This window comes from Haliaeetus leucocephalus, unplaced genomic scaffold (genome assembly GCF_000737465.1).
Source record: "Haliaeetus leucocephalus isolate CR32 unplaced genomic scaffold, Haliaeetus_leucocephalus-4.0 Scaffold678, whole genome shotgun sequence".
Classification (NCBI taxonomy): Eukaryota; Metazoa; Chordata; class Aves; order Accipitriformes; family Accipitridae; genus Haliaeetus; species Haliaeetus leucocephalus.
The window spans coordinates 4,892,208-4,917,729 of record NW_010973114.1 but is presented as its reverse complement, the minus strand read 5'-3'; the positions used below and the strand labels follow the sequence as shown (position 1 = coordinate 4,917,729).

General features: G+C 45.8%; 2 protein-coding genes and 1 non-coding gene across 3 annotated transcripts in view; 2 read left to right on the top strand and 1 right to left on the bottom strand.

The window, feature by feature from the left end:
* Nucleotides 1–11,754: 11,754 nt before the first annotated feature.
* Nucleotides 11,755–22,446, top strand: TBPL2 (TATA box binding protein like 2). Its single transcript, XM_010579813.1, has 7 exons — nt 11,755–11,803; nt 14,753–15,164; nt 16,164–16,251; nt 16,941–17,032; nt 17,911–18,078; nt 19,684–19,778; nt 22,367–22,446. The coding sequence occupies exons 1-7, from the start codon at nt 11,755–11,757 to the stop codon at nt 22,444–22,446; spliced, it is 984 nt and encodes a 327-aa protein (XP_010578115.1).
* Nucleotides 11,845–11,916, bottom strand: TRNAG-UCC. The gene has a single exon. It is a non-coding gene; the product is annotated as a tRNA-Gly (tRNA).
* Nucleotides 22,447–25,260: 2,814 nt separating the features above from the next.
* Nucleotides 25,261–25,522, top strand: part of ATG14 (autophagy related 14) — a 17,559-nt gene continuing 17,297 nt past the window's right edge. Inside the window, exon 1 of the mRNA XM_010579812.1 lies at nt 25,261–25,490. Coding sequence (XP_010578114.1) covers nt 25,261–25,490 — 230 coding nt within the window. The remainder of the gene's footprint in view (nt 25,491–25,522) is intronic.

The following is a 25,522-nucleotide window of genomic DNA, read 5'->3' as shown; positions in this document are numbered from 1 at the left end:
GCACCCCACCCCACCCCCCCACGCAGGGATCTCCTCCACCCATGCGTGGGGACCACCTCCCACTCCGGACCTATCCCATGCAGGGATCCCACTACCTAGACCGTCCACGGGGAAGGGTCCCCCACCCACGCACGGGGATCACCCACCCAGAACCCCCCCACAGCCTCCCTAATTAACCCCCCCAGCGCCAGCCGGCTCTCACCGCACCCCTCTCCACCTCCTTTCTCGGAGCTGGCGGGGCGGGCAGGCGTGGGGACCCCACAGACCCCCCAGGGCACCCCACGGCCTCCCCCAGGACATGAAGGAGGACACCAGGTCACCTCCCCATGACCACGAACAGGGGTTGCCCCTAAATTTCTCTTAATTGCCTTAAACCTGCCAGGATCTGCAGCATGGAGCAGCCCTGCTCGCAGCACGCAACGTACCGGGGTTCATTCAATCACAGCCCCGCAATCGGGGAAGCATAACCAGATTTTTTTCAGCTCTGACTTCTTAAAGCCCTGACTTTTTCTTCTTCCCTCTGACCTGGATCCTTCCCAAAGCGCTCAAGGGGCAGATTTCTTTCACCTTAAACATCGCAAGAGCTTGCACATGAGACCAGTGGCTGACCACAGAGCTGTGGGTACCCACGGGGATGAAAATCGATGCTCTGCCACGTAGTTACTTGAAAGAGTGCAAGAAGCCACCAAGGGCTCTGGGACAGCACCCGTCTGGGCTCCATCGCTGGGGGACTGACATTAACTCTCAGCTTCCCGGAGCCCCAAACATCAGTGGGGAAAAGCAAACTCCCGTGCACAAGAAAATTCATCTTTTTGGGCTACGGGTGGGTGCCGGCGCTGGTCAGGACCAGCAGCCCGAGCCCAGCTGCGGTATCCACAGCGGCTGGTCGCTCTGCAGCCGGGAGGCAGTCGGCAAAAGGGAGTTATCCCAGCAAAGCCAGGAGGCTGGCATCCCCCCAGGCTTTGCAGGCACCCTCCCATCATTTCTTCAGACCTCTGGGAATGAAAAGTCTGGTTGAACTTCCAGACCCCGTTGCTCAGAGCAAACAATTTGCTTATATGTCCCAAAGCATCTTTGAGAAATCAACTGCAGCATTCGGTATCAAAGAAGGATTTGCATCGAGCTGCGCTAAGAGCTCAGCATTACCCTCTTGGCCAGCCATGTGTGTCACTCAGCTGCAGGCTACCGCCGCATTTCCAAACTCTCCGGAGCAAACAAAGGCAGCGGATGCTGGCGGATGCCGTGCTGTTGCATGCGAAGCTAAGCGGGCCCGGAGGCAAGGCCACGCCGGCGGTCCACAGGGTGGCCACTTTGAACACGGGACTGGCCATCAGCTGGCAAGGCAGCGTTTTGCTGCTTCATCCTGGAGCTTCCCTGGCTCAGCACGTCCCAGCCGGTCACTCTGCTCTTGCAGGAGCGCTGCCGAGAGCGGCACATGAGCCAGCCAAAGGCAGCATCCGCATCCTGCGCTTGCAAGGTGCAAATTTAAGGCCGAATCTTGCTTCTATTAATCACTGAGGTAGCTGCAGTGGTTGTGGTGAGGCTCAGCAGCAGGAGATTTTACCCATGTTTGATTGCTTTTGTCCACAGCAGAGTTTTCCAGCTGGCATCACAACCGAATCACCATTTCCCAGGAGCGGGAACAGATTTGCCACCCCACGGGCAGGGGATGGGGGGTCCTGCCAACAGGGAGAGAAAACCTGGGGCCAAGAGCTGGGAAAAGGCATAGGAGGGACAGGGTTGCCCCTCCTGCCGGGAGCTGAGCAGGAATGCAAGAGCAGAGAGGAGGAAAAGAAAGATCCAGCTGCTACAGCTACAGATCTTTCTTTTCCTCCACCTTCCAGAACTCGGAGGCAATTGCCCCACTCTCTGGTCACTGCTTGCTCTGAAGGGGTCTCAGCCAAGAACATACCACTTACTACCGGCTTAGAAATTTCTGGTCCTTCATGTGTCTTATACATTTGCCACAACATGACGGCATAAGGCATGATATAGACCTGAAAATACTTAAATCATATGCTGTGTCCCCATGCCCGATACGTAAGGCAATAAACTATCTAGATTATGTGGACAGAGAAACCCGGTGGAAAAACTCACTGGAGAGCTACCGCTGTGCAGATCAGCCAGCCAGGCTAATGATGCTGAATATCCCCAACTGCAGGGAGGAAATAATGCAAACAGCCACTGAAATCCCAATCACATTAGGCAGCCACTCATGGGGAAAAAGAAAAGGTCTTAAAATGCCGCAGGAGCCCCAAGTCATTAGTTTTGTCACGAATTTTGCTTTCTCAGATCACAGGGAAAAAGCCTTCAGATCTGTGGATTCAGAGAAGGCCCAAGAAAAAGGCAAGCTATACACCTAGCGGGGCTGTAAGTCACGGGAGCTGATTATTGTTAATTTAGCATTTTATATAAGAACGTGAGAGATCCTTATCAATGCCAGAAACAAATGTGCTGCAAGTTTCAAGACCTCGCTGATTCTAGCTAGGAAAAAAAAGATGACCAAATGCTGGCTTTTCTCTCCATCTCTCTTTGTGTTACATTTTTTATACTATTTACAAGCATGAATTCCTACAACTGGTAGGAAGTGGAAATTAATAGATCACATGCACATGTGCCGAAAAAGGTTTCGACTGCTGCTAAAGAAGGTTACAAAAATGACTACAATTTTCTTCTCAAAGTAGTAAACTAGGAGTAACTCCACTGCGGAAACTTGAGCTACATGGAAGAAGACGTTTGATCCAATCCAACTGTAAGGGAATAAAAATACATCTGTCCTAACTAGCATCCGTCAGCAGAAATGACGCTAGAAACTCTTGCGAGAAGAATAAAGGCTCATAATAAAAAAAAACGGTCTAAGCCGTGACATTGTAAGTAATCAGTATGAAAATCTGTCAGGCTAATACAAGTCTCCACATAATCCACACACTATCACAACGTATATATGTTTTTAATTAAGCTGAGATGATCATGGTCACGTTTTGTACTGACAAAAATCCAGCTAATAAAGTGAATTGTTAGAAGCTGTTTCACAGCTCACTGAAAAAACTGTTTATTTATAAACTGCATTCACCTTCCATTTCTGGATTTCACCGTTGTAATAGAGCACTGAAAAGCCCAAAACGGGGTTTAAGACTGTGCTGTTCAATTCAAAAAAGGAATTCCTCACATTCAAAAGAGGACCAACTATGAGCAGCACAATTAAAGACACCCAGACAACTCAGTGCCCATCTCAGTGACTGACATTTTCAGAGTGATCAGACTTAAATCATGACTTCTGACAGTTTCCCTTCAGACTCTTCAGTCCTCACCTCCTTGCACAGGCCTGGGACTAGTCGCTCTCAGCTTTCACATTTGCAAAATAAAATGGAAATTCCATGAGAAATCCCAGAGGGAAACCCCTTTCCTTCCTTCCCCAGGCTGCTGTTCCGACACCAGACACCCGAGCCACACACGCGTCCGCTCCTGAAATGCTGCAGTTTATACCCAGCGTAGCAGCGGCGATTGCCGTCTGATGCCATAAGTGCTGCATCTCACCCAGCCGTCCCAACCGCACGGCTCATCGCCTCTGGCCGTGGTCACGGCCACCCTAAATCCCTCGTCAGCCCAAGACAGAGCTCTTCCAACTTTCCTATGTGCTAACACATGCAAGCGGAATAAAACAAGCACCTAAACCCTTGCAAGATCAGTCTGAATAATCCCTGCTCATTTTCAAGTCACTAATTACTCTTATTCCTCTAAAGCAGGGCTTTAATTATCTTTTCCTCCAAAAGAGTTCAATCTTGACCGAAAAGCAACAGCTTTAGCTGGAAGAGCTCACTCTGAAGGAAAACCTACTTGCTGTGACTCCAGTGGGTCATCAGGTCTGGGCCACAGAGTTGGAATTTCATTTCTAATCTAGAGATTTCAAGCCTTCAGTATCAGATGTAGCTAAAGGGATCACAGGGAAGCTGGGCAGAAAAGCAGCTTTCCGAGCAGCAGAATAATAACCATGCTTTGAATCAACATCAGGAGTACTGTTTCAAAGCAAGTTTCAAATATTCTTCCTCTTTCTTGGTAGCATCCTAGCAGAAGATGATTTTTTTAAGATTGGGTGGGTATCATTAAGCAAAGCAAATGAGGAAATGACCAGAAAATACCTCGACTCCTGTAAAACACTCCCTGGGTGGTATCACAGTGACAGTTCAAATCCTTTCACCCATTCGTCATTCGTAGTACCCAGTTGCTATTTATGCTGTTCTACATTAATCTATAGCAGGTTTTAAATTAATACTCTTCTTCATCAATACCTATGGAATGAAGATATTCTCCTTTCCAAAAAAACATTTGCAACACCAATGCAATGCCCCTCCTAAGCGCAGACCTGTAACTCACCTGAAACGTAGCAGGATGGGTAGCAAAGAGAAACAGTATGCAAGGAGAGGTGGAGGAGGGGGGGAGAAATTGCAAGTCAGACAGACCTTCTGCTCCGAGGGCTCTTTCAGCATGAGGATAAGGTATCCCACCGCCGAAGCAGCCTGCACGGCTGGCTCAGCATGTTTTCCTCCCGCAGCCAGGGAAGGACATTGATTGAGCTCTGCGAGGCATCACGGGAACGCCGCGTGTCAGGCTGTGACAAACTTCTAAGGAAATGTGCAGCAAACAGGCTCAGAGCCTGTCGAGGTAAATCAAAGAGCACAGGAACCATCCCAGCTGTTCATGCCACCGCAGAGTAAGTTAATATTAAAGTATTTTGTCTGCAGCTACGCAAGGGATGCGGCCGCCTGCCTGGTGTAATGAGTGTCACGCCAGAGTGGATCTTTGTTCTCTCCCGGTTTGCCACCACTGGTGCGTCCCAAGGGTGGCTGTGTAGATTTGGAAACGTTTGCAAATCCTTGGGTCCGAGGAGACGTCCTGCAAACAGCGTAAGGATCGACCATGCCCCAGGAGATCCAGCGACAATTCCCGGCGGTGTCACAAACTCACCGTACATCCCTCTGAGAGCTGCTGTTTTAGCTCCTCGTACTTAAAATGAGCAAATATTATTCTCTTCGCCTATATAGCCAATCTTTTTAGATAGTGACAAGCCTGTCCCTAGTGAACCTACCACCTGCCCATGTTGTCTCCGGACTCGTAAGATGTCTAAGGTTTTCTATCATGCTGTTCATAAGGCCTGGAGGAGAGAAAGGGTTAAGAACCAACTCGGATTCTCTAGAGAAAATAGAAAGGCACCAGAAAAGAAGTCAATTCAACTGATTTTACCCAAAGGGACAAAAGGAGGTTTAGAAGGTCCTTTATAAAACGTCACAGAGAAAAGCATTATTGTCCTACACGGAAAAACATACCCATTAACAAATTAGGTGAGAGTTGAGTGAGATGTAAGAGGTCTGAAACAGCGGCATTCCTCAACGCCTTTAAACTGTCCGTCTTCACACACTTCATTTATTTTGGATAGCAGCATTGCCTGTGCCAATTTGGGAGTAAAGGGGACTGTAAAAATACCTGGGGATAAATGTGAGTATTTTTAATGTTAATAGGCAAAACCTAATGGATCTGAGCAACACAATATGGGTTTTAAAAAACAGCAAACTTAGGACCCTCCCAAACACATGCCCAGCTGTGTTTCTCATTTTCCTCAAAGCGCTGCCGAGCGTACCTCAGCAACTCTACCTGAGCCCTGTCAAATGGTCTGAGTGGAAACAGAGCTCAGGGGAGCAACTCTTGTACTTATGAGTTGGGTAAATGCCCATTGAAGGGAGGCCAAAGCAATCTCAGCATTTAATTATTTCTGACAAGTCGCAGGTAAGTGAACTGAAGTTAAAAAAAAAGGGGGGGGAAAAATGAAACTTTTATAAAGAAGGGCACTGTGACAAGTTAGCTTCTTCCACAGCCTGCAGACACCAAAAATACATAAAAAATATTCCATAAGAGTATCTTGGATCATATGGGGAAAATTAACTCATATTCCACTTCTATACACTGAGCATAAAAGCTATGGTATAAGAAAGCATGATGTCCACAGTCTAAAGCCATAACCCGTTCAAGGGAAAACTTATTAACAACAGAAACTGCAAAGACAGCGATGAGGAACGAGAAAGATCCAAATGGAGGGATGAGGTTGTACCGAAAGGGATCTCAGGCTGGATTCCTGCTTGGCTGGGACAGGCATGGAAATGAGATGAAGTGCAGGAGCACACGACGGCAGAGCTGGGCACGGACTCCTTCGTCATGCCTAAGCTAACCGCGTTTATTGGCAGACCATGGGCGAAGGGCTAGACTGACAGAAACATGACTGCGTTAACAGTTAATTATGTGTGTTAAAAGTACAAAAAGGTCAAGGCGGGGGGGATCGGAGCTTCTGCTGACATCTGGCAGCATTTTGGGGATGTCTAGTTTCTCCTGAGGTCCTCGTTCACTCAGGAGTGCTGATTTGCTTGCTGTTAATTGGAGGAAGAGGTAATGAGAACTGACTAATCGCCAGGCTGTGCGCCCTGCGGACTCATTCCCATGTCAGTCATTACATCTGGCTGATCACTCAGACAAAACTAAGTTTTACGGGGATTTCAGTGACTGGTCAGCACTCTTCCTTGGCTCATTGTATTTGCATAGTATTTAGTTGTCCTCCCCTATACAATAAGCTAGTAAAAACTCTAGTGGTGGCATAACTCAGCTGTCACAGCAGTGAAGGCATCACAGTATATGTTCTAATTCCTGGAGAGCTTGTTCTGAAGGTCCTAGACATGCTAATGCCATTGCTCATATCTTCAACATTACTGCAACCCCTGCAACCTGAATTAGTAGAGGTCTGTTAGCATCTGCTATATGCACATTTCTCTGCTTTTCTGTGCAAACACGCATGAGTGCTATTACTATATTGTCTTTCTGAGATAAGGCTTAAAGGATGAGTATTTAATTGCAGCAGTAAGTTCAAGGTGTGAGACACGGTGTTTGCATTAGAGTGATTTGTCACAAAACTTGGAGGGAAACAGCAGCAGTCAGATGATCCATCGCACGCTCACCTCATTTAAATGCAATTCAATTTAGGCAGACCATTTGGCACAAAAATTAGAAAGATGACTTAACAAAAAGCATGGAAGAATACTCCTGAACCCAGGCGTCAGATGTATTTGTGTGTGACATTCATGGAGGAGCTGTCCAAGAAAGCTGTAGCCATTAATTGCTCGGCTGCAATTAAGGTGGCAGCCAATGTGTAAAGCCCCCCATCTCCCCCTTTTCTGGCCATATTTTACATGCAACACAGAATGAAAAATAAAAATAGACCAATGTGCTCTCCCCCACACCGCAGTACAAGGCTTAAGAGCGCGGCTGGGCCAGGACGAGTGGATTTCTATGCAAACAACATACAGAATGCCTTAGTTTAAGTGATTTGTTTATTTGCACAGATAGGAAAATTAAATGAAGTTAGCTGTATAGTCTTAAAGTCACCATTCAGCCTTTCAGTTGAGACAGATGACTTTTACTTACAGTGCTTCCTCTGGCATTCAGTGGAGGATTTGGCAATCCTCTCTGGGTCTGGTTCTCAGCAATTCTCTGACACGGGGGCAGTTAGTGTCTTCATTGCACATAATAGTGCTGTAGAAGCCAGAAAAAAATGGCTCTTTTCTAGCCAGTTTACCCCTTCTCCATCTGACAGAAGTGACTTTCTTTCCTGGTCCAGAAGTCAATGCACGCTGAGCATTGACCTCACGCTGGTCTCTGCCAGCAAGCATGGAAGGTGCATGCATTAGCAAACAAATGCTAGGAGTCCACTAATGTTTACAAAGAGTGCCGAATCCCCCATTACTGTCCTCTTTAGGGAATAAGAGAGCCCCAGTTTAACTGGGACAAAGAAGAGGCAGCCTTACTACTGTGTGACCCAGGCTGCATCATCCGATACAGGGAGGGACACATGGCACTAGGGGGTAAATGGGAAGTTACAGCCCTTCTTCCCATCACCCAGTAAACTTGGAAAATTAAACTAGATTCTGACCCAATTTCAAGTCATTGTAACCTCACTTCTGTAAGAGGGTTACTCCTGATTTACACAGGGGCAGATTAGAACCAAATATCAAATCTAATGGACCTGATTCTGTTCGTATTTACAGCACCATAACTTAATGATGATACACCTAATGATCCACAATTAAAAGTCAAATTACTCACTATTACTCAGTGAGTAGTCATGGTGGCTTCTTTCCTTCCCTGGCAACAAATCCAGTACCTACTGACACTGACAAGCATTGATCACATCTAGAATGGAGTATTATGGGATAAATAAGTATGAGAGAGCGATAGTCTCACTTGTCAGACCAAAGGTACTCCAGCACCTACCTCCAAGTTGCCTTTTGGGCTGCAGCTGCTTCTCAAAAGCCTTGCCAGCTCCATGCAGGTCCTTCACTCCTGCAGAGCCCACCGACCTCGCTACAGCTCATCTGCTCCTCTCTCTGACCCCACTTTGGGGTCCTCCTCAGCACCTCACTCTATTTACGTCCCTGGCAAGAAGGGAATTAAGGCACAGGGACCGAAACAGGGCTAAACCAAACGGAAGGAATCACCTTCACCATAAGACTTGGATTCTGCTGTTGATAGAGAAGTGTAGAGTCCTGGCATAATTGGAAGGTGCTGCAATCAGAGACATCTTGTGCATAATATATTGCTCTTTTCTTGGAACACGATCCTGCTCTCAGTTGCTCTTCTAGCTCCTCCAAAGGCAGGGCTTTAACGCTGCAGGCAGCGAGGGCACCGGGAGATGCAAGCTACACCTGAGACAAGCTACACTCTTCTGAGACAATTACAGCTATAAAAGTTTAGCATAAAGCTCAGGAGAGCAGAAAGCAGAATGTTGTCAGTCACGAGTTTTTAATTCCCAAACTGGCTCCTGAAAAAGATAAGATAAAGCCAGACCAGATTAACCAACTTCAAAGCAAGCAGCAAGGCATTTACGGCATGCTATAATAGAAGGCAGCTGTTGAGAGCACTAATGAATAAAAAGGGGAGAGCTTCCTTACTGACTTGCTCCTTGTCCTTTCCAGGTTTTTGGAAGTCTCCTGTGATTAGGCCCATCCCATGACCAGATCACAGCATCCAGGTAATGCAGGAATGTCTGCTACAGAAATGTTTAAGAGCAGATACAGGAATGCTAGTAGAAGCTCTGTGGAATAGTCTTCTCCAATTAGTTATCCAAGGATGAACAATATTGAATGACTGTTACAAAGAATGCACAAAGCACTCACTGTTGTACTAATCATCAACTTTCTAAGTAAAATTAACTAATTTGCTAATTAAGACTCATGACAATTCATCATTACAGTAACTATGCACTTTGGATGACTCATCAACCCATAACTGGCTCCCGCAGCTCGGGGATGTGCGTAATGGCTGCCTCCAGCGTGCAGGAGGGAGCGTAGCTCCTTCCCTGCTCTGAGCAGTCCTGCTCATGAGTCACCTTGGCCTGGCTCCGGGCAGCTGCTGCTTTCCAAAGGGAATAAAAAAATGAAAAAAAAAAAGGCAGCTTGAGACGGAAATAATCTTTTTTAAGTTGGGAAGGGGAAAAATAGTTGCTCTTTCTAATGTGATTTGACCTGGATGATCAGAAACCAAGCAGGTAAGCCTCAGGAGTTCCAAGTGACACATTTTAAATTAACATCTGTCCAACTGATGACGTGGGTCACAGTCCCCTGCCGAAGAAGGAAGGAAGAACACGACCTCGCAGCAGAGAGAGGATGATGCTTCTGATGACTAAGAAGGGGAGACCCAAAGACTGGGAGACTCAGGGAGGGGGAAGCCCAGGGATTCGGAGCCTCCTGCTCGCTGGATTGCTGCTCTCTGGACCTCCCACTACCTGGGCCTCCCCATCATTGGGGATCCCCATCATTGGGGATCCCCATCATCCACCACGAGTAGATGCCCAGCCTCGAGGAGGAGGCTGTGGGCACGGAGCCCGCCGGAGGCACAGCCGTGCCTCCCCTCCCTTGGGCAGCATCCAGAAGACCCTTCCCTGACATGAAAGCAACCCTGAGAACTGGAATCGCCCACACGATGTGACTCTTGACACCTTCTCTCAGCTTTCTAAACATCTTCCTTTCTTCTCCGCCTCAAGATGGGTAAACAATCTTACACCCATTTAACAGAAGAGGCACCAAACTCCGCGATTTGCCCCAAATCACATTGCTTCCCCCCTGGTGCCCGTGCCATTTGCAGGATGCCCCTATCCAAGGCAAGAAGCAGTGCCAATATTGAGAGATTTGTATTTTATGTTCATCTCTGTTGTAGCCTCTCTCACTTAAACACCATGGTTTGACCTCTCCATCTCAGGTTCCCAAAATGCAGACAAATCAGCCCCCAGGAGCTACAGGATGAATATATCTCATCTCCAGGGGGTTCTGCATTGCAACAAAGGATTCATTAGTTGAGGAAACTCGTAGCACTACAGCTGCAATGCTACAGACAGGGCCACACCAGGGAAACACCATGGCCACCACAATACTCCAGCTTCCCAACTTAAGCACAGCAATAGCGTTCACACACTGGCGGAGGGCAAATCTCCTGTCCCCGTGAGATGTCGCAGCGAGGACAAACCAAACTCAGCGCCATCCCTGCGTTGAATTCAGTGACTCCTCCTTCAGGAGGGAAGGATGCTCGTCAGCCACGTACACTCTGCCCCACGGATAAAGGATACTAATCTAAACCTTTGCACCTCTGGGGCAGCGAGAAGAGCCTGCCAGTGCCTTCCAAAGGCCTGCTGCGTGCCTGGGCTTTGACATCTTCTTCCAAAGGGTTTCTTCAGCTCAGCTAGCTGTTTGCAAACAAATCTCACAGCAGAAATCAAAGTCCTGTCTAGCAGGTGCATTGATCACAGCAGTCAGCACATCCACCAGCCCAGACAGGGACAGGGACACATCCCCAGCTGTGACTTCACAGAAACCCATCCATCGGTCACCGTGCAGTGACAGGACGGGAGAGAAGGAACAAGTCAGACAGCGACCGCTGGCATCAAGTCAAGCAGTGCCCAAGCCGAGCCGCCTCGGCCGCGTGAGACTCCCGCAGCATCAATCAGCGAGGCACAACGCGAAGTCCCTCCTGGGAACACGCTGCGGCACGCTCGGACTCTCCGCGCCTGAGTCTTTCAAAGAGGGAATGGCCTTAAATCATCACTCGTGAGCGGCAGAAACAGAGACACCAGCCGGGGAAAATGTCTGCAAGGGGAGGACAGCAGCAAACGTAAGGAGTTAAAGCAGTGTTAGCAATTTAAAGCTGCGTTAGCAATGCTGACCCAGCTGAGAACAGGCCATTTCATTGCAATGCCCTTAAGTTTGAGGCTTATAATTTTGGACTGGGGCTGCTCTCAAAGGACCAGGTGTGCCTTATTGCAGTCAATGAGGAAGGTGGGAGAAATTAAGGGCACATTACACTTGCTCGCTAAAAAGCACCAGCTGGAAGTGAAGCATTATCTTAGCAAGGTTTAAGCCGCAGCTCCGACTCCCCATTTATCTTCAGCCCCGCAGAGGGGAGCAGGTTGTGCTTGTAGGCTCACGTAAAGCATATGAGACCACCCTGATTTCTCCAGCCCTTGCACAAGATGGAGCAAACCCTGCCAAGGGCAGGTGAAAAGCTCATAAGGCTGTTTGATGGGGGTAAAAATCATACCCGGCGGGGATCAGCTGCGCTGGGCTTTGCTCCCTAACGAGCCCCACGTGCCCCCAGTGCCGCCCCTCGGGGTTAAAACCGGGCCCGGGGGGGGTTTGGGGAGCCTGGGTGGGGTGGGTGGCTATACCCATGGATCGTGTGTCGCCGCTGGAGCAGTACCTGGAGCAGTGCGGAGGGCAGGTAAGGGAGGGTGGGGGGAAAAAAAAAAAAGAAAAAAGCTGCGTTGGCCGGGAATCGAACCCGGGTCAACTGCTTGGAAGGCAGCTATGCTCACCACTATACCACCAACGCCGCGGCGATAAGGTTTTCCCGCCTGTCCCTCAACTCCGGTGTCAACCGCCTCCATCTTCGGTCCTGTGTGGAGGAGTAGCGAGTTGTGGTGATCCAGAGCTGCTGGGAGCACGGAGGAGCCCTGGAGGGGCTTTCTGCGGGGGGAGGTCGCTCTCATCTGTTGTAAGAGGAATGCTGCTGCGTTTAAAGTCTGGCTATAGCAGTGCTGTTTGCGAGGACCAGCCTGTGGACTGGGGGGGTGTTGGTACTGAGGGGCCAGGAGGCTTGGATCTCTTCATGCTGGTTGGTAAATGCTTGCAGAAATTCTTTTTTTTTTTCTATTTGGAATAGCATTCCTGGTCTCAGGTAGTTGCAGAGACAACAGAGCGAGGGACTAGGAGAGGGCTGGACTCCACTGCTGAGCATCACCTTCACCCAGGGAACACAACTTCTTTACATGCATCCTGTAAACTAATTTTCAGCTCAGAAAATGGGTTTAGCACAGGCTGTTTAAATCCAGAGACCTCCTAGTGGCAGTCAGTCAAGCCCTCTGAATATGGCCCTATAAAGTATACAACGTGGTGAGGTGTAACCACAGTTTTACAAATGCTACTGAGCTTTTTGTACTTCAGACTTGCTGGGATACTTGATAACAGCAGATATGTGAGATATCACTGCAGAAAGAGGAAAAAAAATCTAAGTCTGTTGCTTAGAGCAGCTGGATTTGATTTATGTATACCTGGGTTACAGGGATTCCTGCAGTGGAAGTGAAAAGGGCTGTTTCCCCTCAAGCTGCCCCAAACTTGGTGATCTCAGACAGGATCTATGTGTGAAATCTCCTTCCTGGAGCTGCTGGGAGATGTCCAAAGCTATGAAGTTGATGGGGGCCTTCAGTGAAGTTAATTAACCTAGAGTCTATAGCAATAACCCTTGGCAGCCAGCCCAATATAAACATGGTCTTGTGCCCCCTTTCACAGCCCCTGAGCATCTGTCTAACAAGAAGGCAATCTTCCCCAGCGCTTAACCCTATAAGGGCTTTTTCTCAGACCAGTTGTATGGAAACCCAATGAGAAAGGAAGATTTCCTTTCTGTTTCTACCTACCCTATGCAGTTTACTTTGTTACTTTTTTTACTTGTTTTACAGCTATTTAATACTTCCAGCCTCATGTACCACTCCATCGGCTTCTTTATTTAAGCTACACCGCAGACGGGGGGGGGGTTGACTGTTACATTTATTGTGTTCTCTGATGTGTGAGTAGTCCTACAGGCTCATGATGAGGCTTTTTTGAACCATCTTCTCTGCATTGTGGTTCATACAAAACTTCCTTAATTAGCTCCTGTACAGCTAAACCTTAATCACCCGGTGGAGGTCTTGTAGAGACTGTGCCTTCCTCCCCCTGTTGCTAACTTGAAAAATATCTATTTAAAATGGAGGTATTTTAGTTATTCCATAGTATATTGTTACTTGTAACTGTTAATACATTTGTATCTGACCTCTTAATTCTCAGATAGTGCTCTTGGATCCTGTTTTCCAAAGAGCCAAGGGGTTAAGGAGTGCCTAGTCTTAGTCAGCAGCACTCTGCCCCAGCTGATCTCAGGGGGCTCTGCACTCAAAGTCAGTTTTAGAAACAGTTTTGAACCCAGGTGTTCATGATGCTTTCAGAGCTAGACCTGATCACACTGGTATTCAAGACAGTAAGGGTTCACTGGGTGGATTTCTCACTTAGCAATGCAACCATGCACACAGGGAGATCTCTGCTCCCACTTTGCAGTGTATTTGCCTGTAGACACCTGGAAATCTTTTACTAAGTGAGCTGATTAGCACAGAGCATAGAGCAGCACTAGCTCAGGGCTGAAAAATCAGTGATCTGGAAACCCCACTCCCACTGGAGCTCAGGCAGTTGCTGCCAACTCGAGGGCCTCAGACTTGTGCGCTGTTCCCTGTTCTGATTTGTGCTTGGACTTTTCAAGTCCTTTTGGCTCTCGAGCCCAAAAATGCCAAAATTAACACAAAACCTCTTGTATGGATTGTCTAGTCCAAGCTGTCACCTGCTGTGTGTATTGGCAGAAACCACCTTCTTGGAAGCAGCTTTTCGCTAACTAGAAGCTTATGCCTTAATGGAGAAGGGGATAAATCCTTTCCTAAACTCTTGCCTCCTCAATATTATGAGGCCTCTTAAATAGCTTTTAATAATAATAAATAGCTGATAAAGAAGGACGTTGCTATGCAAGAACTTGCTTGCAGATATGTTGCATGCTTGATCCAGGAAAGGATGCTGGCTTTGCTAACTGTGTCTCAAATTAGTCTGGTGACCTCTGGTGAGAAAGAATAAACTGCTCGTGATTCTGTGAGCTGCTGCCCTCTGTTGCATAAATCCAGAGTAGCACCGACACTGTCCCCTGGTAGCAGGGAGAGGAAATAGTAATATACTGACTGAATGGGAGTTAAAGCCAGCCAGAAAATGCCAGCTGTCATCCTTGGAAAAACTCGTGAGCAATTATGTTGGTTATATGCATAACTGAGGCACGGCAGCGGCTGTGAAGGGCAAAGTGCCAACATTGTACCTCCAGTCACTGCTGAAGGTATATAGTATTTCTCAATTTGTGGTATTACAGTATTCTAGACTACCTCTGAAGTGTGGTGGGAAAATGCATATCTCTGCTATAGGAGTTATCTGGATTTTTATATGCTGATAGACAAGCAAACAACATGCTTTCAAATCTGAAGACTATTCTTTACTGCAATATGTGTGTGGGAAAATGATTTCAACTTCATTGAATAGAAGATTAATCTTAATTTAGTCTCCCAGTTAAAGTAAACATTTTAATACATGATTCTTAATGACACTTTTTTCTTAATTCAAGGATGACCTCTCAAGTAGTCCTCAGCTGTTTACTCCCATGAGCCCTTATGGTGTAGACCTTCCAATTCAAACAACTGAAGATGTGTTGTTTGGTTCTCAATTTAATCAGCCCAAAGAGCTTCCTACAGACTTCTCTGTGGATCTCAGCTTTCTTCCAGATATTACCCAAGATAACAAGGAACAAAATCTATCTGAATATGGTCATGAAACACAAAAGGAGCTTGATGGGTCAATATCAAGAAATGAGGACAGCAGCGTCTTCATGGATGAAAGCAGCTTGTCCTATCTAGATGCAACTCAACCATCTCCTGAAGCATCTGGCATGTGTCTTCCAATGACACCAATGACTCCTATGACACCAGTAACACCTGCATCGGAAAGCTCTGGCATAGTTCCTCAGTTGCAGTAAGTTTATATATGTAGCATATAGCCATAGATTTGCTTAAACTGCAAGGTACTGCTCTGACTTCTCAGAGAATGCAGCAAGTGTGGTTTGGTCTTAAATAAGCCCACCCAAAAAACTAGGGAGGCAGTTATTCCTCTCTGAGGAGATATGGAGCAAATGAACTGATGATATTGAAAGGCAACTGGATACTGTGCTGATCAGTGCAATGCAAAAATGGAAATGGCACAGAGCCATACACAGCTTAGCAAAACAGTGGAGAGTGACTTGATAAATCTGCTGGGTGAGCAAGTATCTGAAATGCCTCTGGCTTGTTAAGGGGGAAAAGTCTCTTCTGGGAGACAGGAGATGAAGTCTCTCAGAGAGAAGTGTTTGGTAGAAATTATTTATATATAGTATGTACTGCTAGTTACTTCAGTCTGCAGGATGAAAAGACAAAAATACTTGAAAAGGAGGATTTCTTCCAGCAAGGAGAATGTTAAGGATGACAGCAGACTCCAGGGGTTTAAAGATGTGAGTCTGCTTTTCTGAGAAGGTTTCTGAGCAAGGGAAAGGGGCATGAAAAGAAGTGTGAGAAATTCTGGCCTCATTAAAAGATCCTGTCCTGTCTAGGCTAGAGCAACTATGGAGTAGTTTATACCTGTAGAGAATAACATACCCTTACCTACCTTGAGTGCTGTAGTAACTCTGTAAACACTCAGTAATGGTTCCATTCAAAGCCGTAAAAGACTTCAGTAATGTAGTTATTGGAAGTCACACAAACTCAGTATTCAGGGACTAATAATTTTGTACCTTGTTATATCTCAAACTGTAATTTTGGTATTGAATTACTTAAGTTTTGCCAAAAGTAGCTTAATGCTAGAGTGGGAAAGAGGTAGGCAGGAAATTAGTTGATGGCAATTATTAATTGGAGTGTGACCTCACATTAAGCTGATAATGTTGGGGGTTGGCTCTGCAGTGGTTTGCTCTTGCAGTAAGAAAATTCCTTTCTCATTCCTCAGGAATATAGTGTCGACTGTAAACTTGGCTTGTAAACTAGATCTGAAGAACATAGCTCTGCGTGCCAGAAATGCAGAGTATAACCCAAAGGTAAATCTTAAGGACTCAAAGCTTTACCCTCGCTTCCCTTTCTTAGTGCTGATGGATTCTAATACACACCATGAGCTTTGTACTTTTTCTAATAGTGCTGTCTTGACCCACAGGGGAAAGTCATAAAAATCTGCAATTTGGGCCTGTTAAATTAAAATACATACAGGGGACCACAAGGAGATTTTCTTTCTTCTTTTTTTTTTTTTTTAATAAAGCCAGAGCAATGAGATGTTACTAAGCTATTTAAGAAAGGAGATGAACTCTCCCACCTGTGGCCAGCTACCTCCAGCTGAAATAGCTCAAGCAGCCCTCACTAGCGGGGAGGAAAGATCTGCCCTGAAACTTGTGGCTGAAGGAAAGATAATTACTGGAGTCAAACTGGTATTACCTGATACTACTAGCAAGTGGCCTAGACTAGAATATCACTGGGAATAATGGGCTTTCTGTAAGTGACTCCAAACTGCTCAACAAAAAATGTAAGGGACAAGGCAGTGGTCCTGTGACTGTAGTCTTAACTCCCCTGGTCCTAGGGGAGTGGAAAATAACTTCAGGCTGGTAAATAAATGCTTTTACAAAGCAAATGCATGCTGTGTTGAGCTTTGAAAGTGACAGTTCTTGAAAGAATGAACAGAAATACAGACCAGCTAAATCCCTCAGCTAGACTGTGAGGTCTTCTTCTGTATTTGTAGAGGTTTGCTGCTGTCATCATGAGAATCAGGGAACCACGAACAACAGCCCTCATCTTCAGTTCAGGAAAAATCGTCTGCACAGGAGCAAAAAGGTTATTTTTTTTGGTTTTCTTCCCTCTGAAGGTCTGGGTCTTGCAGCCACGCCTATATTCTGATGAAAAATGTCAGAAAATCTTGTTTAAATTATCTAGTAAAGGGCTGTCATAATTGCAAGAAAAAAATGAAGCACTGATGCTGAAAAATGCCTAGCTTTCTTCATGATGCCAGTTTAGTAATTACTGAATTGCTTGCTTCTGTCCCTGAATATAGATTGAGCTGAGCAGACACTAGCAGAAAAGCTGCTAAAGTGCCCAGGAATTGTTAAGGGGTTATTTGCATTTCTCACTGACTTTAAAGTGAGTTAGGACATAACTTGTGTCTGTCAAGTCTCTCTTCAGTGTCTGTGTTCACCAGTCAACACATCTGCCTCTAGAGAAAATGGGAATTGGAGAAAAGCAAAGCTTATTTCTGTACTCTGAAGCTCTTTTCCTCAAGTTCAGCAGCTGCCTTGGTTTTTATGTGCCTAAACTGTCAATGAGATAATGCATTAACTTACAGCTTAGGATACCTTCTCCAACCCCTACCACCACCCCAACTAGCTAGATGATTGTACCGGTGTCTGCAGTCTACCTCTTGGATCATTTCTGAGAAGCTGTTGTGAGGAACTGAGAAACCCCTGAAGAGGGGAACTCCTGGGTGATGCAATATGCTCCAATGTGTTCAAATAAACCACAGGAAAGTGAATTACAAAGTGTTTTATTCCCTTTAGCTCACTGATGTGGTTCTGGGGACAGAGGCTTGCTATTTTGAGCAGCATATCTTTTTTTTCTGGAGCACAGATTAGCATGGTGGTGGCTCTAAACTGACTTCCATCTTGAGAGCAGAAGAAAGCACTAATCGAAGCTGCTTTTCCTTTCTGCTCTTCCTTCAGTGAAGAGCAATCGCGGCTTGCAGCCAGGAAGTATGCACGCGTGGTGCAGAAACTTGGGTTCCCTGCCAAGTTCCTGGACTTCAAGATACAGAATATGGTTGGGAGCTGTGATGTGAGGTTCCCCATCCGGCTGGAAGGCTTGGTTCTCACTCACCCGCAGTTCAGCAGGTATGTGGAAGTCAGGGTTACAACCCCATGCAACTTGGAGCAGTGTCTTTGTAAGCTGTGAAGAGACTCAAATCCTGAGGCTGTACAAGCCTAGCAGAAGAGCATAATAATTAACTGGATACTGAATATCAAGCATGTCTTTCTCTCACCAAAAGACATGCTCGCTTGTTCAGCCAGCATGAAGTGGCTGTAGATGCCATGTGTTACAATAAAGATAGTAAGGTTTATCTTCTGCAATAACTCCTGTTCGGAGTGGGGCACAGGCCAAAATGACCCTGTGCTTGACTGCCAGGATGACATACAGCAGCTAGCAGTAAAGCTTCCAGTGCTTGAAACCATGACTGACACAATCCAACAGTAAAGGGCTCTTCTAAAACTGCCCTCCTGCGTGGTGTTCGCTGCTTTCTCCTTGCAGGGACACTATAAACGCCAGCTTTAGAAACCTTGCAACTGTGAGCATACTACACAAGTGTTCAAGTCACAAGTCACTTCTGGGGTAAATTAGGTGCACATTAGACCTGGTTAAGATGAAGAGCTGAAGAACTGCAAGAAGCTCCTGGGTTCTTTGTTCAGTTGGTTAATGAAGATACTCTCTTTTGTAAAAGCTTTCTTTGACAGTGAATATTGACACAATCTTCGGTGCTGCTGCATATCAGCAATGCGCACCGGAGACTGTCATTAATCTGAGCGGTGTTGGTGATCAGAATTTTACTAGTCTCCTGTTATTGCCAAGTGCGATACCAAACCCTAGTGGGTATTTTTCTTCTCTGCAGACCATGTCAATAGGAAAATAGCCAGTCTTGATTAAACACTTCAGGTTTAATTGAAGCAGCTCTTAAGCTACTTGAACCTGATCTATGCCCTTGCTCCATTGTGAACCTTTCATAGTAAGCAGGCCTCTTAACTCCTGTCCAGCCAAATGCCTATCTGCAAGGATAAGGTTTCTAACCTTCAGGTGTGAAGCCAGACTGCAGCTGCAAAATACACAACTGAAAATACAGTTTCTGGGATATTGCTTCGGTTCTTTCTGTCTAGATGTCTATTAGCCATCAATTTAAAGTAAACCTGTAGTCAAGTGATGAGCATGCTGTGCCCTCAAGATGGGCTTGTTCAGAACTAGTTATTGCCATCACTGAGGAAGAAGGGATGATTTCAGCACTGACAAAATCAAAATTCAGTTATCTTTTATTGGCACTGCATTTAATATTTTGCATTTAATTTGGGGACTAAATATATATTAAAGATTCACTTGGCTGTCATCTTGTCTTTGTTGCACAAGATGCTTCCTGATAAGAGCTCTTTGCAGACTAAGTATTTGAGTATGATTTGAAAATTACAATAATAGTTTCAGTGCTATGGAAAATCGCATTCAGAAGTGGCTCAGAAGTCTTTAAAAGTAAGCATGAAGAACTCCTACCAGCTCCAGCTAGGATTACCAGGTTTCTCTTGAAGATGTCTAAAACCTGACCTGCCTTTCTCTGGGTAGCTAGCTAAAGTCTATGGGTTTAATTACTCTATTGTTAATATAACTAAAGTGCACTTTATGCATACAACACTGAAACAGTATTTGCATTTTACTGATCTTACCTGCTTGCTTTGAAACAGCTATGAACCTGAACTATTTCCTGGCCTTATTTATAGGATGGTCAAACCGAGGATAGTGCTGCTTATCTTCGTGTCTGGAAAAGTTGTACTGACTGGTAAGTGGTCTCCCTCTGTATATCTGTAATCAACTGCTACCATATCTTCTGAGAAAGTGTTTAAATTGAACATTAGCTAAACTACTATCTAGCCACAGTAAAGCCACTTGGTGATCTTTTTAATGCCTGCTACTGCTTATCTGTGTTTTCCGGAGATAACAATATCAGTATTGTTGCACTGGAATCTCATATTGCTTCATATAGCATCTCAGATTTCCATGTTGTTAAACTTGAGTACCTTTATTTTATATAAAGCATAATGCCCCATGTCAATGTACAGAATCCTAACAGGAGGCTGATGTGCTAGAAACTACACAGTAACTTAAATACAAATATCACAATAAGTAATTTAAATTTGCTTGGTCAGGAAGCAAACTCCTTAAAACACTTCACTGACAACATCAGGGATTATTACAGGAAAGGGTGGAGATGGAAGAACTTGTTCCAGACTGTTTGGCAAAACACTCATGAGGCAAAAGCCTTGCTGAGTAAGCGTGCTCAGGAGGTATCTGTACCACAGATCCCACGTCAAAAAAGTTGAATTACTGAGTGTATGTTCCTAACACATTCTTTTGTAAAGCTTGTGAAAATACTTTTATTCAGATGTACTGAAAGGTAAATGGCACTTGTTCCCAGAGGAGCTGAGCACTGTATGTATATTTGCAACACAGCTTTGAGGTATGTGAAAGACAAGAGAAGTGCCTGCCTTAGCCAGAGATTCTCGTAATCATGAATGAGCTCTGCCTAAGTGAAGAACAAGGCATTCGGTACAAAGCTTAAATGCTTCCCCCTCCAATGTCCCCCCACCTTCTTGGGTCCAGTAAAATCATAGTGGCCAGTTCCATTCCACTGATACTTGTGGGTTTGGGCACACTAATTGCAACACCCTTGAGTGTGCAGCCTGCCCAGAAGGACTAAGGTAAGTCCTCATCTGTGAACACTGGGCCCAACTGTAATGACAAAACTGCATTTGCTGAGCTGTGAGGTATTTTCCCTAATCGAGAAAGTAACTTGAAAGTAACTTTACTTTTTAAAGTAAAAGTTGCAATAATGCAGATGAGTTAGTTATGTCCAAGTGTGTTCTGAGGGAAAGGTTTACACATTCATCCTGAGTGGCACTTAATGCAACTGCTAGTTCATTTAAACACAGTTTTCTTGTAGCTAGTGTATGTTGTACTAGCATAATAGTGTCACTGGTGAGGAATGTTCCTGCTTACTGCAATACAGTTAGTGTACAAGGCTTGTTATTAAAGATTTGTTTGCAGTAACATGGAAAAGGCTAGCTTTGAAATCACAGGTGCTGTAAGAAAGCCTAAAAATAAAAAAGCTTCTCAGAACTGGAGGAGGGGAGTTCTCAAACTGTGGCTCAAGTTCCAGTATTGGAATAAATGCCCTTCATTTCTTGTTTCTATCTTCCCCTTACCTTATCAACAGGCAGAGCTGTTACTGTTAAGCAGATAACACCATGGCTTTTCTCAGTTGCTTTTTCTTTTCCAAAGCCAATGTTTTGCACCTGTCAAGTGTAGCCAACTGTTTTGGTTCCACAGATTAAACAAAACTAGTCTAGTCTTAAAGCAAGATAAAAATTGTTCTTTGAGGTTCCTCCAGAGGGACCTTGACAGGCTTGAGAGGTGGGACCGTGTGAACCTCGTGAAGTTCAACAAGCCCAAGTGCAAGGTCCTGCACATGCGTTGGGGCAATCCCAAGCACAAATACAGGCTGGGGGATGAGTGGATTGAGAGGAGCCCTGAGGAGAGGGACTTGGGGGTGTTAGTGGATGAAAAAACTGAATATGAGTGAGCAACGTATGCTTGCAGCCCAGAAAGCCAACTGTATCCTGGGCTGCATCAAAAGAAGTGTGACCAGCAGGTCGAGGGAGGGGATTCTGCCCCTCTGCTCTGGTGAGACCCCCCCTGCAGTACTGCGTTCAGCTCTGGGATCCCCAACATAAGAAGGACATGGACCTGTTGGAGCAGGTCCGGAGGAGGGCCACGAAGATAATGAGAGGGCTGGAGCACCTCTCTTATGAGGACAGGCTGAGAGAGTTGGGGTTGTTCAGTCTGGAGAAGAAAAGGCTCTGGGGAGACTTTATTGCAGCCTTTCAGTACTTAAAGGGGGCCTATAAGAAAGATGGGGAGGAACTCTTTATCAGGGACTGTAGTGATAGGGCGAGGGGTAATGGCTTTAAACTGAAAGAGGGCAGATTTAGATTAGATGTAAGGAAGAAGTTCTTCACTGTGAGGGTGGTGAGACACTGGAACAGGTTGCCCAGAGAAGCTGTGGATGCCCCATCCCTGGCAGTGTTCAAGGCCAGGTTGGATGGGGCTTTGAGCAACCTGGTCTAGTGGAAGGTGTCCCTGCCCATGGCAGGGGGGTTGGAACCAGATGGTCTTTAAGGTCCCTTCTGCCACCTAGAATCATAGAATGGTTTGGCTTGGAAGTATGATAAAAATTCTGCCTTTAATAGTAAGTTGCCTTTAAACTCCTGTGTTTCTTCATGGTTTGTAATCTTAGGTTTGAGCTGCATTCAGTTATTCCCAACACTCTGTTAGTTCTTAACATGTTTTTTCCTTAATGTCTTTTTCTAGGAGCAAAAGAGCGTTCTGAAATCTATGAGGCATTTGAGAACATCTACCCCATTCTAAAAGCTTTCAAGAAAGCATCATAACATGGCCCATAAAGCAACTAAGAATAATAAATGAGTTTGTATTACTATCCATGGATCAGAAGCAAGGGTATTCCTGGACCCAACTGAATAGTTGTGGCTTATTAAGCAAACGATGCCATTCTGAATGCTGTAAATGCTGATGCCTTTCTATAGTTTGTGAAATGTTTTTTTTCTTTCAGATTAGCTGTCTGTAACCCACTTGAGTTCTGACAACTTCTGTCAAGCTGAAAAATTTGCCAAATGGATGTACTTTTAATAGAATGCATATTAAGGTGTCACTTAAGTATTTTGTAAGAGAAACCATGTGTCTTTTTTTCCCCTGTTAAACAGGTGAATCAACTCTATAGTTCAAACTAGCTTTATCAAAATCCTCAGCTTTAAGTGTACTGAAACCTAGCTCCTGTGATGTTGTATTTTCATGTTTAAACTCAAAATATATTTTTGTCTACAGTATAGCTTACAAAATCCAGCATGACTTGATTTCAGTGTTTTGAAGACAGTGATTGCAGAGGACATCTGTTGAATCCCTCTGATCCTACCAGTTGGACAAACACTTGTGTGTAATGGTGTTGGTACTCCTTTTACAGAGAAGATATTCAAGGCCCCTGGCAGTGCTGGAACATATGTAGGAAGTCTGTGGGTAGAGGGCTAACTAAGCAAATTATCTAATTTGTTATGACACAAATTAGATTTTAATAAAATGGTACCCACTTGTATTACTGAAGTCCCCTCAGATGATGGGAGTTTGTTGCTTGGCCCAGACAAAAACATGTCGGTTAGGAACTGCCTTTAAAATGGACTTGAGGAAAATACAGTGGGGTTCTTATACTTTATGTCTCATCTCCAAGTGAACTCAAGGTGTCATTTGCAAAAGCGTCCTGCTCAGACTGGTGATGTGACTAGGAACAGTGCAAAGACTGTCCCTTGACTGTTCTGGTACCTCCTATGATTCTCTGGAAGCAAGTTTGTTGGAGTTTCTTTTTCCAGAACAGGGCTTCGGTGCTGCTGGGGTTTGTCTTATGTCCTCCCCTTGTTTCCTGCTGAAGATGGGACAGATCTGTCAGGAAACTCCCTGAGCCACTAGAGGTTGCTGTTAGATGACTTAAGTGCAACCCAGGCCAAAAGCTACCTCTGTCCTTGATGGAAATACACAATATGGGCAACGGCTTAATACAGAATGGGGTGTCATAGTCTTGCTGGCCTTAGTTTTGCTGTCACAAGTTTTATTTCTGATTCGGTGAGGGCGTGATTTCAACTTCTGTGTCTGCAATGTGTCTCACAAGTGCTTTTATAACTGTCTTTCTGCTCCTCTGGAAAAAGTTTGAAAAACTTCATGCGCTTCCTTATGATAAACTTGTCTTAACTATGTTATCGGATTCTTTGTCACAGTCAAACTGTGGATTTCCACACTCAAATCTATTCTAAACAGAGGCTTACTCTTCTGTTTGTTTTCTAACACTGTAGACTTTCCACAGCTATGGGCTGGACTTTTATTTGCACTGTAACTGTAATAGCTGATAAGCTTGAGTTACAATAATCTTTTGCAAATGAAAAACAACCTGCTTTTATTGGGATGCTGGAAAAAGTTTAAGATGAGCCCTCTTTTAAGAAATTGCATTTTAATGAAGAGCTTGCTACATAATTTCATCAGTAAAGTTAATGCTCTTTAAAACTATGGATAAAGTCTTCAAGATAAGAAATGAGCTTTGCCTTTTCATGGATCTACTGATTAATGTTTGCTATGGTAACTCTTGTCTTAAAAACAACTGTCTTTGTTCTGCCTACATAGTGCTGTTCATGCTAGTGTTTTGTAGCACGTAAGTACACTAGGAAGGGGAAACAATACAGGCTGGGATTATGTTTGTTGTTTTTTAAACTGGGACATGTTTTTGTTTGGGTTTGGTTTTTTTGGAAGGGGGGGATATTGCTTTAAGTTATTCTGACTTGTGTGGACTCTCTTTTACTTGCCTGGTGTTTCCCACTATACCCTGATGCAGAGGACTGGCTCTCTGCTTTTACATACTCATTGATCATATCTATCTAACTCCTGATTCTGGCTTCAACCTTGAGGCTGGGGTGAGGAAACCTACTAGTCTGTCACTTAGCGATGCATCTCAATATTTGCCACTTTTCTTATCCAAACTGTTCTTGATATTACTGTAAATGTAGGGACTGACTTTGATTAGTATACATGGCCCATGCAGCAGTGTTACTGGCTGTCCCTGGTGCAGATGGCCGCCTTGGGACTGCAATGAGGAGGACTGCAGTTGGAGCCCCACCAGTAGTGCCCTGGTACTGGTCAGGGTGTCTTACACTGGGAAGTCAAACGATGCCTCTCCTGGGCTACAGCCAGCAGCGCCTGTGGGAGGTTCACGCAAACACCCAGCACCCTGGGAAGCAGAATACAACCATGCTGCGTACTGTAGACTTTAGTAAGCATGATGGCAGATCTGCCGTGGGTGCTGCCTGCATTTTTTTTTTTAAGAAAAATGCACAATTTCCTCAGCAGGGGGCCGTGGAGCTGGGCTGGCCGCCCTGCCTGCTGTGGGGCAGGCCCTGCACCACTGCTCGCCCACCCTCTCCTCCTCCGGGAGCAGGGAAGGGGGCAGCCCTCCTTCCTTCCGCAGGTGCTGCAGGCAGCCAGGCTCCGAGACAGAAGAAGGAAATGTTTTATTTCTTTTCAAAGCCGCCCTCGTTACTTCTTTGCCCGGCGGAGGGACCCGGGGCCGCCCTCCGCCGCCTCACCGCCCGCTTCCCACAATGCCCCTGGCCGAAAACAAAGTCCCACGTGACCGGCGGCGCGGGGAGCCCATCATGGCGTCTCCCAGCGGCTGCCGGCCTCAGCCCGGCGGGCAGGGCGGCGGGGCCGAAACCGGGGCCGGGGCCGGGCCGGCGGTTCTGCGGGGTGCCGAGGAGGACGCCGAGGGGTTGTACGTGGCGGTGGAGCGGTGCCCGCTCTGCAACACCACGCGCCGCCGCCTCACCTGCGCCAAGTGCGTCCAGAGCGGCGACTTCGTCTTCTTCGACGGCCGCGACTCCGAGAGGTACCGGCGGCCCTGAGGGGACGGGGCGGGGG